The sequence below is a fragment of the Euleptes europaea genome, chromosome 13 (genome assembly GCF_029931775.1).
Source record: "Euleptes europaea isolate rEulEur1 chromosome 13, rEulEur1.hap1, whole genome shotgun sequence".
In the NCBI taxonomy this organism is placed as follows: Eukaryota; Metazoa; Chordata; class Lepidosauria; order Squamata; family Sphaerodactylidae; genus Euleptes; species Euleptes europaea.
Window position 1 is genome coordinate 27,285,607 of NC_079324.1, and position 12,006 is coordinate 27,297,612.

At 45.2% G+C, this 12,006-nt stretch overlaps 1 protein-coding gene across 1 annotated transcript in view; it reads right to left on the reverse strand.

Annotated features, from left to right (window-relative positions):
* Positions 1-417: 417 nt before the first annotated feature.
* KLHL4 (kelch like family member 4) overlaps positions 418-12,006 on the reverse strand; it is a 59,119-nt gene continuing 47,530 nt past the window's right edge. Inside the window, exons 7-11 of the mRNA XM_056859359.1 lie at positions 8,439-8,663; positions 5,902-6,064; positions 4,017-4,229; positions 1,981-2,152; positions 418-503 (exon numbers count right to left, since the gene is read on the reverse strand). Coding sequence (XP_056715337.1) covers positions 444-503; positions 1,981-2,152; positions 4,017-4,229; positions 5,902-6,064; positions 8,439-8,663 — 833 coding nt within the window. The 3' untranslated portion in view covers positions 418-443. The remainder of the gene's footprint in view (positions 504-1,980; positions 2,153-4,016; positions 4,230-5,901; positions 6,065-8,438; positions 8,664-12,006) is intronic.

The following is a 12,006-nucleotide window of genomic DNA, read 5'->3' on the forward strand; positions in this document are numbered from 1 at the left end:
CATTATGGGATGGATGGCTCTTCAGGATTCCCTGTGGCTCTTCTTCCCATATGTAGTAGAAGGAGAATGAATTTCTTGAACAAGATAAGCAATTATATGCAAATGTGTGTGTTTCGTTTCACCTGCACCATCTGGTTTCCCTTGACACTGAGTTGGAGTTACCCTGGCTTAGAATGTTATTTTTAAAGCACAGTGAATAACCAGTTCCTCTCTGTAAAGTGAGGTTAACTTCACCATGATGAGGAAACATGGGCTGAGTTTGTCTTTGGAATGCAGATCAAGGCTATGTTCATGCTCAGCTCCACCCTGGCTCATCCTTTCATCTCCTCTTCTGTAATGAAAGCTGTTTACACTGTGTTCAGGAACATGTTTCCGTAACTCTTCTGTCATGCTGCTGTTTGGAGCTGGGCTGATGTGTGTTGTTTCACATCTCATCACATCTATCACGGTAGCTTTACAACAACGACACAAGCTCCGGCTCTTCCTATGTTGACTGGAACCTCCTAAGAAATCAAAAGTACCTAGTTAGCTTCTCAGAGTACAACACAACACTCCCTGATCTAAATGAATGAGGATCTGCATTCTCTCTCATTCACTCACTCACTTATCAATATTTTCTTGTATTCCTTTCCCTAGATTTAACAGCCACTGGCTAGCCATCATCCACTTCACACTTTAAAAAGGGGAAATGGAATTAATTTTTTTCTTGACACTATAAAGAGAAAAGTTGCCACATCTCTCAGACAATTAGCCGATCTGTTTGACAGCAGATAACGCAGTATCCGCTTCTCAGAAAGCGTCTTTTGCTGTTTTATCCCGGGAGTGATATATTTATTTCGTGCAATATTATTTTGTGGACATGCTAAAACAATGTGGGCTAAGGAGTCTATTTGATCCAAACAAAATGGACATTTTCATTCTTCTGCAATAACTTTATTGTATCGTCTTTGTTTCTCGGCTGAATCTAGGGCATTACATCTCGCCAATAAGAAAGCTCGTCTAAACTTACGAATTTCTAACCAGCGGAAATAGTTTGGCAAGGAGAAAGTTCTGTTGAAGGGTATCAGGAAGAAGCAAGGTGAATGTTTACGATTTGTGTCCTTCAACACTAAGGATCAGTCCTCATTTAAGATCTTATTTTTTAATTGAACACAGCTTGCTTTCCGAGTACTATTCCTTGCAACTTTCAGTTGCTCTATTGGAAGGGAAAATCTTTTGTCTTACCTATTTTGTTAATGCTGATGAAATAATGATGTCCAGAAAGGGGTAAATCCCAGATCCTAACAAATGAAGTATGTTTATAAGAAACATTCACCATGCATGTGTTATATATAAAGGGGTTAATGTCAAGCTGACTGTAGAATTATGCAGATTCACCAGAAAGATTCATACAGAGAATAAACAGAAATTTACATTCTACGTTTCAACACAGGAAGATACATCAGTAATGAAAACCAAGGCACGGGAAGCAGGAGAAGAATATGTGTGAAAGTGCTTGCATGTAATCAAAGCTATTTCCAAAAGGCATGAAGGACTACAGGGCTGCACCAAATACTTTGTGAGAATGGTGGATTATGAGAAGGGACTTATAGGAAAAGGGAAAAGTAGTAACAAATAGGTGTTTAAGGGAGTAATGAGAGAAGGGGAGGGGATGTGGCTCTGTGGTAGAGCATCTGCTTGGCATGCAGAAGGTCCCAGGTTCAATCCCTGGCATCTCCAGTTAAAGGGGCCAGGCAAGTAGGTGATGTGAAAGACCTCTTCCTGAGACCCTGGAGAGCCGCTGCCGGTCTGAGTAGACAATTCTGACTTGGATGGACCAAGTGTCTGATTCAGTATAAGGCAGCTTCATGTGTTCATGTGTTCAAGGGCAGCAGGGCAGAATGGATAGACCTTTGGACAGCTGAATGTAGTATAGTTGCAGAAGTTAAGATCATGGGTAGGAATATATATGTGAGTAGAGAGATAAGTACAGGCAATTACCTCTGTCCATTCATTGTTTTGGGCATCATACGATTCTACCTTATCCAGGTATGTGTGTCCATCATAGCCACCCACTGCATATAGTCTGTCTCCAAGAGGACAGATTCCCACAGCATCACGAGGCACACTCAAAGGCGCTACTGTCGTCCAGGTATCTGTTTTGGGATCGTATCTAGAATAGTTTGTAGGAAACGTTGACCAACGGTTATTTAAGGGTAGGTAATAAAACTCCAGACTAGATTTTACTGTCCCTGTCTCACCCTAAGCCATTATTCTCTTGTCCGCTGAAATGTTTATAGATCTTTGCAATTGTTACTGAGATGTGTGAAAGAGAATCAGAGCATCTAGAGAATCAGAGCCTTCTTCTGCCACCAGAGGGCTGTCCAGATTCAAGATCTATCCCTGCCACGAACTGGTCACATCCTGTCATATAAAACAACCGGGATCAGGTGCTGTATAATCTGAAAAACCTGAAGCAGGAAGTAGGGATGCTGCAATTCTCAAACGGCTATTCCATATTTCCTCTCCATGTGAAGTCTTGTCACATAAATATCCAAGAACAAAGCATTTCTTACCCAGTTGCTGCTCTATGTTTTTAACCAATCAAAAATCATTAGTTGGTTAATCACCTGCCTTTTAACTGATCGATCTGTTTAAACTAGAATTTGTATATATCCACACCTTCAGTATACCTTCTTTTGGAGACCCTGAAAGAAATCTGTGACAGCTTAATAATCAAAAGCAAACTCTTTTAGAGGGAGTGTCTGTAGTGGTAAGGGCGTTGAACTAGGATCTGGGAGACCCAGGTTCAAATCCTGATCCCATGAGCACTCACTTGGTAACCTTGAGCTAGTCCCACACTTGCAGCCTAACCTACCTCGCAGGGTTGTTATAATAAAATGGAGGAGAGGAGAACGATGTCAGCTGTTTTGGGTCTCCAAAGAAAAGTGGGGTATGTGAAGTAAATAAATACACGAATATATCAATAGGTTGGATCCAAAGCCTTTCTTTTGCCTTCAGAAAGCATCTTCTGCTCAGGGAAACTGAATCCAAAGGTGCTGTTCTGCTAAATTGGTTTTTATATGCTGACTTTCTCTACCACTTAAGGCCGGCTCAAACCAGCTTACAATCACCTTCCTTCCCCTCCCCACAACAGGCACCCTATGAGGTAGGTGAGGCTGAGAGGGCTGTGACTTGCCCAAGATCACCCAGCTGGCTTCATGTGTAGGAGTGGGGAAACAAATCCAGTTCACCAGATTAGCCTCCGCCGCTCATGTGGAGGAGTGGGGAATCAAACCCGGTTTTCCAGATCAGACTCCACCACTCCAAACTACCACTCTTAACTACTACACCATGCTGGGTAGAGCAATGCAGGAGAATTTCTTCAAGCAGGACCTGGTTGCATAGCTACATATAGATTCATGTCAGAGCATTGAACTGAATTTATCACATTTCTCCCCCCACCTTCCTCCAAGGAAATCTGGGTAACCAGCTTTATCTCCCATTTTATCCTCGAAAGGATCTTGAGGGCCAGAAAGCTGCCAGGCCCAAGGTTACATAAGGGGCCTTGTGACTGAGCACCGGACAAAATCCAGTCCCCGCCAGTCCCAAGCTCTCTCCACAAAGAGAGCCTGTAGTGGTTAAGAACGGTGGTTTGGAGCGGTAGACTATAATCTGGAGAACCGGGTTTGATTCCCCACTCCTTTACATGAGCGGTGGACGCTAATCTGGTGAACCAGGTTGGTTTCCCCACTCGTACACATGAAGCCAGCTGGGTGACCTTGGGCTAGTCACAGCTCTCTTAGCGCTCTCTCAGCCCCACCTACCTCACAGGGTGTCTGTTGTGGGGAGGGAAAGGGAAGGTGATTGTAAGACACTTTGATTCTTCCTTAAGTGGTAGACAAAGTCAGAATATAAAAACAAACTCTTCTTCTTCTTAATCCAATTTATAATGTACCAAGCATTGTGTTGAAAACTGAATGATTTGCTGCAATGTACAGCAAAAACAACAAGCGCTTCCACTCTTCCCCCTTTACCTTTCTACACAATCCGAAAGTCGAGAACAGTGATTTGAAGCCGGAGCGTCATGGCCTCCCACGGCATACAGGAACCCATTGTAGGTTGCAACGCCGACGCCTCCTCTCCGCTTTGACATTGATGCGCACATGCTCCATTTGTTGGTGTGAGGGTCGAAACACTCCATGGATTTCAGGCAAGAGCTGCCATCTCGCCCGCCGACTGCGTACAACCTACACAATAAAGCACAGAAGAATGAAGTGGTTGTGCAAAAACCATACGTGCTGTCCAAACATTCAAAATGCCCTGCTGGAGAGGCAGTCTATTTCAGGAAGCTTTTGTGTTTGCATTGTCCATATGTCTACTGGGTTGCCACCTTGTTCCCCAACTCCCAGCAGCTGCACATTCATGGGAAGGTGTTTTCAATATTGATAGGCTTTCCCCTCCATTGTTCAATCAACACTTGGAAAATGTGCGGAGATTAGCAGAGCTGTGGCTTTCTCTGATGGCATGAAGTATTTTTTAAAGCTACAGAATTCAAGAAGAAGAAGAAGAAGAAGAAGAAGAAGAAGAAGAAGAAGAAGAAGCCATTTTCTCTATCACTTAAGGAAGAATCAAACAGGCTTACAGTTACTTTCCCTTCCTTTCCCCACAACAGACACCCTGTGAGGTAGGTGGGGCTGAGAGAGCTGTGACTAGTCCACGGTCAGCCAGCTGGCTACATGTGTAGGAGTAGGGAAACCAACCCAGTTCACCAGATTAGCATCCGTCGCTCATGTGGAGGAATGGGAAATCAAACCCAGTTCTCCAGATTAGAGTCCACCACTCCAAACCACCACTCTTAACCACTACACCATGCTGGTTCTTATATAATATATAAGTATGCTATATATAAGACTTTAATGTTGGGGTTGAACATATGTTCTCAAATTTGTTTAATATATTCATGTATCATTTTTTCAGTGGCTAAATTCTATGTGCTTACAGTCAGATTTGTCAATTGTTTTCAATTACGTTTTCATGATGTGGTTTATCTATGCACTGAATATGGCATTTATATATATTGTTTATGTATGTTATATAATGACCATGTACTAAAGTTCAACTAACATTGAAAATGCATATGGAGACAATATGGAGAAAACAGTAAGGGGTGTCAAAATAACGTCTTCAGTGCACACAAGGGGGCAGCAAAATTGAAACGGCGATTCTGGAGTCAGAGCAGGAGATCAAACATTTGAAATCACCAAGACTGTTAAGAGTAATGCATACCTAGGAAAAGTCCACCTGCTGCTTACCAGCTCTCACTTAATTTTTAGATGCTGAAGGGAGAGGGTGGGCTACGGTGGGCTATGGGCAAAACTAGCAACATGCAGGGAAAAATACTGGCATTTCTTTATGCTGGTGAAGGCAGTAAAGGTAAAGATAGTCCCTGTGCAAGCACCGGGTCATTCCTGACCAACGCGGTGACGTCACATCCTGAGGTTTCCTAGGCAGACTTTGTTTATGGGGTGGTTTGCCAGTGCCTTCCCCAGTCATCTTCCCTTTACCCCCAGCAAACTGGGTACTCATTTTACCGACCTCGGAAGGATGGAAGGCTGAGTCAACCTGGAGCCGGCAACCTGAAACCGACTTCTGTCGGGATCAAACTCAGGTCGTGAGCAGAGCTTGGACTGCAGTACTGCAGCTTACCACTCTGCGCCACGGGGCTCTCAGGTGAAGGCAGTATGGAGACTATATTCTGCTTGTACACAGACATACAAAAGCATGTTAGGAGACGTTAGCAACATACTCTGTAACAGGCCTCATTACCTTACCCTGGTCTGCATTCTTGGGAATCTATAGTTTTTCTTTGCACATTATCTTAAGCAGAAGGAACCTTGTGGGCTTCTGTGTCATACATACTTGCTGTTCAGTGCTGCAACCCCCACTGTGCTCCGAGGAGTCGCCATGCTGGCGACGTAGTTCCACTGCCGTGCCTGGGGGTCCCATCTTTCAACCGTGTTAAGGTAGCTCCACCCATCATGACCACCAACAGCATACATTGGCCCTTCAAGCATTGCCACGCCTTAAGATAAAAAGGGGGTGGTGGAAATAGATAAGTAAATCATACTGGATTTTAAATAGATTTGTAGCTCATCTGTCTAACTAATGAGTCCTTAAGGTGACTGGCAATCATGGCTAATAGCTAGTAAGACCATCAGGGATGTGGAATGGTATAGTACAGTGGTCGGCAAACCGCGGCTCCCGAGCCGCATAAGGCTCTTTGGCCCCTTGAGTGCGGCTCCCTGCCAAACCCCCCCCCCCGTTTGTCGGCTGACCAGCTCCTCCGCATCCCCGCGCCCAGCCAGGCAGAGGCGCTGCGCTCCCGCCAGGCTCCAGCGCGCCCCAGGCGAGAGGAGCCAGCACGTGAGCGGGAGGCGGCGCCCCCTTCCCCGGCCTCCCCTCCTCTCTCTCTCCAGCAGGGAGGGATCAGAGGCGGCAGGGAGAGGCGGTGGCCGGCCGCCCAGGCTGCTGCTGCAAGGTGGGGGGAGAGGCAGGCTCCGCCTCACGCTAGGCAGGAGCAGGGTACACACCCTGTGCGCTCCCGTCGCCGCCGCCTCACCCAGCCGGCCCGGGAAGGAGGGGAAGGCGGTGGCAGTGGGGCACGGGGGGGGAGAATCCCTCCCGGAGTGCAAAGCATTGGGTGGGGTTGGGGGGAGATGGCGGCGGCGGCGGGGCGCGATTTGCACGAGATCACTCCTGAGCCATAGAGTCGGTGGCTGCTGTGTAGGGGCTGAATGGAAGATACAGCATTTGTTGAGGGCAGGCAGACACTGGGGCTCCTTCCACCCCCCTCCCATTGCTAACCTAGTAGCAAAATCTCAGTTGCAGGACTTGGGCGACCCTAATGGTGTTATTTATGTTGATGGGGCTTAATAAAAGCGAGCTGAAGGCTCCATAAGTAACTGTGGGGAAAATGATGGGGAAAGCAAGCTGATTTCCTGCCCCCTCTTTCTTCTCCCTTTATTTGTTTAGGTGGCTCTCAAAAGAAATCTCAATCGTTGTACTGTTGATATTTGGCTCTGTTGACTAATGAGTTTGCTGACCACTGGTATAGTATATTCTGATCTCGCCAGATCTCAGAAACTAAGCAGGGTCAGTACTTGGATGGTCTCAGGTAGAGCTCTTTCATGTCACCTACTACTCCATCTTGTTAACTTGAAATGCCAGGGACTGAACAAACGATCTTCTGCTTGCCAAGTGGAGGGTCTACCTCTGAGCCACAGCCCCTCCCCAATGATGATGCATCCTCCATCATCTGTGTATCTCCTGCATTTTTATCCCAGCCTACAAACAAGGAGCTCAGGGTGACACTCAGGGGTCTTCCTTCCCCACTTTAGCCTCACACAACCCTGTGAGTTTGGTTAGGCTGAGAGAGAGAGCTGCTGACCCCAGGTGACCCAAAGAGCTGCATGGAATAATGGGGTTTTGAACACAGGTCTCCCAGATTTTAGTCTGACACTAACCACTACACCATGCTGACTTCTCCTTAGAATGACTGAATAGCAGTTATTGGCGATAAGCCACAGGGATCGGCTGTTGCTTTCTTCACCTTCTGCTAGGTTTATCAGGGGCATCTGGCTAGACCCTGCGGCAACCAGAATGCTGGACTCCAAAAACCGATTGATGATTATAAGCAGAAATGGCAACCATTTTTTTACAGATATGTATGACATAATTATGTATATGAAAAGAGGGATCAGGTTCATATATTAACAAGATTTTAAAGGTAATTTAAATAGATTTGATTATAGCATCTTAATAATAGGCTTAGCTTTTTATGATGGAAATATAGCTACTACCTGAGGTCAACGTCTATAACAGTTTTTAAGTAAACATTAACAAACCACAAAACAGAAATGAAGTATTAATGAGTCTTGAAATACCAGCTAAACATTGCATATTTATAAGAGATATTATTGTGTGTGTGTGGGGGGGGTGAGTTATTTAGGGCACAGACACATAAATGAAATGTCAACTTTTCCCCATTTGTCTTTTTCCCATTTCTTTTCTGTACCCCTTATTGTAAATGAATACATTTTATTTTTTTAAAAAGAAAGAACGAACAAATGCTGGACTCCAAAACGGGCCTTTGGTCTGACCCAGCAAGGCTCTCCTTGTTATAGCGTATGTCTAAGTGTAATAAACTGTCGCTGTCGAGTCACCAGATAAGAATTTTGCAGGCAAAAACCCTTCCGTGAGCCACATTTAATTATTTACTTAGAACATTTCTGCCCTGCCTCCTCTCAGTCTCATGGAAGCAAACAACGAAGCAAGCGGGCTGCAAGGACACAAATTATAAACAGTCCAATGAACAAGAATAAAACACAGATTAAAATGCCCAAATGGCAAATTAAGAACACACAATGTTAAATATATATATACATATATATCTTTACCCAAGCCGTGCCTGTGAGTTGACATAGGAGGCATCACGATCCAGGCTTTGGTTACCGGGTTGAAACATTCCACCGTATTGGATGTTTTCAAGCCGTCTCTCCCACCCACGACGTAGAGCTTGTTGTCAATCACAGCCACCCCGAACTGTAGCCTCCTCCCATTCATAGTCCCAATTTGTATCCAGCTGTTTGTCCTCAAGTCGTATTTCTCAATCGTCGTCGTCCCTGTTGAAAACAGAAATGCCAGATCTGACGTGTGCCCGAGGGAGGACTGTCGCATTTCCAATTTGCAAGTAGAAGTCTTCATTTCCAAAGCGATATTTCATAATGCATAAGTTATACTTGAGATGTACATTCCGGGTGTTTTTTTTCTCTCATTTGCGTGAATTATGGCTTAACCCTGTTTTCCCACAGTTATTCCACTTGTAGAATACCAAAGGCCTATCTACATGAATTTTTTCTAGCTAGTCATTATCTGAAATTCAACAGATACACACACAAAAGAAACTCCTTGGCTAAGACCTCTTTATAGGTAAAGGTCCCCTGTGCAAGCACCGGGTCATTCCTGACCCATGGGGTGATGTCACATCTTGACGTTTACCAGGCAGTCTTTGTTTATGGAGTGGTTTGCCAGTGCCTTCCCCAGTCATCTTCCCTTTACCTCCAGCAAGCTGGGTACTCATTTGACGGACCTCGGAAGGATGGAAGGCTGAGTCAACCTTGAGCCAGCTACCTGAAACCAACTTTCATCGAGATTGAACTCAGGTCGTGAGCAGAGCTTGGACTGCAGTACTGCAGCTTACCACTCTGTGCCACGGGGGTCCTTATGACTTCTTTATCTCTAGTGAAAGAATAAGGTGGCATTTAATATATGACTGTTAGTGTTTTCAAAGTTAGCCGTGGGTATAATAATTCTCAAAAGAATAGGAAGTATGAGAAAGAATCAGGAACCAGTGGTGTGATGCTGTTTATCAATGTTAGTGGAATATGGAAACCTGAGTTGCTTTCTTAGTGGGCATGGGAAAATGGATTGATTACTTGGAGGGGATAGGGTTGCCAGCTCCGGGTTAGGAAATACCTGGAGGTTTTGTGGGTGGAGCCTGAGGAGGGCAGGGTTTGGAAAGGGGAGGGACTTCAATGCCACAGAGTCCAATTACCAAAGTGGCCATTTTCTCCAGGTGAACTGATCTCTGTCGGCTGGAGATCAGTTGTAATAGCGGGAGATCTCCAGCCACCACCTGGAGGTTGGCAGCCCTAAGTGGGGAACACACACGGTTTGGATCTTACGTAGGGTTGCCAAAAGGCCTGGAGAAATATGTGCTGTCCTTTCATAGAGGCTTAATGAGGTGCTGCTTACCATGCATGTAACCCTTCAGCTGTCCAATTTCATATATTAAAACTCTATTAAATAGGCAGGATATTTCCCCCCTCCAGGCCTGTTGGCAAGCCTACAGTCTCACAGAACCAAAAAGAGGCCACTGCAGCTTGGTCAGGGATCCTCTCTTGCCCTGTTGGGCTCTCACGTCTGCTATTTTAAGCTTTGCTGACCTAAGCAAGGAAGTCTGTGGCTCTCCATTGTTATACTTGTTTTGCAAATACTTTAATAAAGGTTTCCTTTCTAACATTAGGCCCCCAGTTCCCCACCCCCTCATCACTGACACTTAATGAAAAGCTGTGAGTCATTTCAGTGAATCATTTGTGAGCAGCACTTGTGTAGGGAAGAGCTGCTTTAAGCCTCTGGCCAAGTAAGACAGGTAGGCCGAGTGCCACCATGAATTTGTTGGCAAGAGTCATCCAGTACCTTCAGGGCAACCAGTGGTGTGTGTGTGTGTGTTTTTTAAAGCAGCATTTATTTCCTGGTTTATATAGTAAAACATTTTACTTATTTGCAGGAGAATGCAAGGTACAAGGGAAACTGGCAGGGGTGAAGGACAAAAAAAAAAGCATCTCTCTTCAGAGCTAAGACACGTTTCCATGCTCTGATCTCATCAAGGTTAGATTGCTACAATGTGGTACCATGTAGGGCAGTTCTTGAAGACTGGGTCAAAATACAGCAGCCAGATGGTTACCTTATCCACACTGCAAACATCACATCTCACCCATATTTAGACAACTGCATCGGCTGGCAACTTGTTTCTGCTGCGTGTTGTGTTTTACCTTTACAGTCTAAAGGGTCTGGGAACAGGGTTTCAAAAGGACCAACGACTCACATGTGAGACTGCCCCATCTGTTCTTTAGCTTGGACAGTAGGCGGTTAAGGGGAGACATGATAGAGGTCTATAAAATTATGCATGGTATGGAGAGATTGTAAGGAGCCCCGTAGCACAGAGTGGTAAGCTGCAGTACTGCAGTCCAAGCTCTGCTCATGACATTTGATCCCGACGGAAGTCGGTTTCAGGTAGCTGGCTCAAGGTTGACTCAGCCTTCCATCCTTCTGAGGTAGGTAAAATGAATACCCAGCTTGCTGGGGGTAAAGGGAAGATGACTGGGGAAGGCACTGGCAAACCACCCCGTAAACAAAAGTCTGCCTAGTAAACGTCAAGATATGACGTCACCCCATGGGTCAGGAATGACCCGGTGCTTGCACAAGGGACCTTTACTGTTTTATGGAGAGATTGGACAGGGATAAGCTTTTCTCTCTCTCATAATACTAAAACTTGGGGTCATCTGCTGAAGCTCAAGGGTGAGAGATTCAAAACAGATAAAATGAAGTATTTCTTCATACAATGCATCGTTACATTGTGGAACTCCCTGCCCCAGGATGTGGTGATGGCTGCCAACTTGGAAGGCTTTAAGAGGAGAATGGACATGTTCATGGAGGAGAGGGGTATTCATGGCTACTAGTAAAAATGGATATTAGTCATGTTGCATACTGATTCTCTTCAGAATCAGAGGAGCATACCAATATATTAGGTGCTTTGAAACACAGGTTGCTGCAGTTGTCTTGTTTGTGGGCTTCCTAGAGGCACCTGGTTGGCCACTGTGTGAACAAACTGCTGAACTCGATTGACCAGAGTGTGATCCAGCATGGCCTTTCTTATATTCTTATGTCACTCCCCAAAACTCGGCACTCATCGAGTCCCTCTGCTCCTTCATGCGGACGATGCGGTGATGATTCTATCCTGTACGAGGGTTGGGTTAAACCGACTTTTGCAGGCTTTCGCGACCTTCTGTACTGAAAACGCCCTTGAGATAAACTACAACAAGTCTAAAGTTTTGGTCTTCTCCAAATCTTGGAAACCTTCATCCTGGAAACTAAATGGACACCAAATCGAACAGGTGAAAGTTTTACGCTATCTAGGTGTAAATTTTCAATATAGTCTTAAATGGACCAGTCGGGTGAAGAGGTCAGTAAATTCACTGAGACACAAACCCGACGCTATCATCAGATGTTTTTACTCACAAGGAGGACAATATGTCCCAGCAACTATTAGACTCTTCACAGCGAAGCTACTCCCCAAGTTACTCTATGGAATTTCCTTATGGGGAGTGGAATCCAGCCAGAAGATAGAGGTAGCTCAGGCCATCTTTCTGTGCCGACTTCTGGGAATTTCCAACTGTGTTCCCT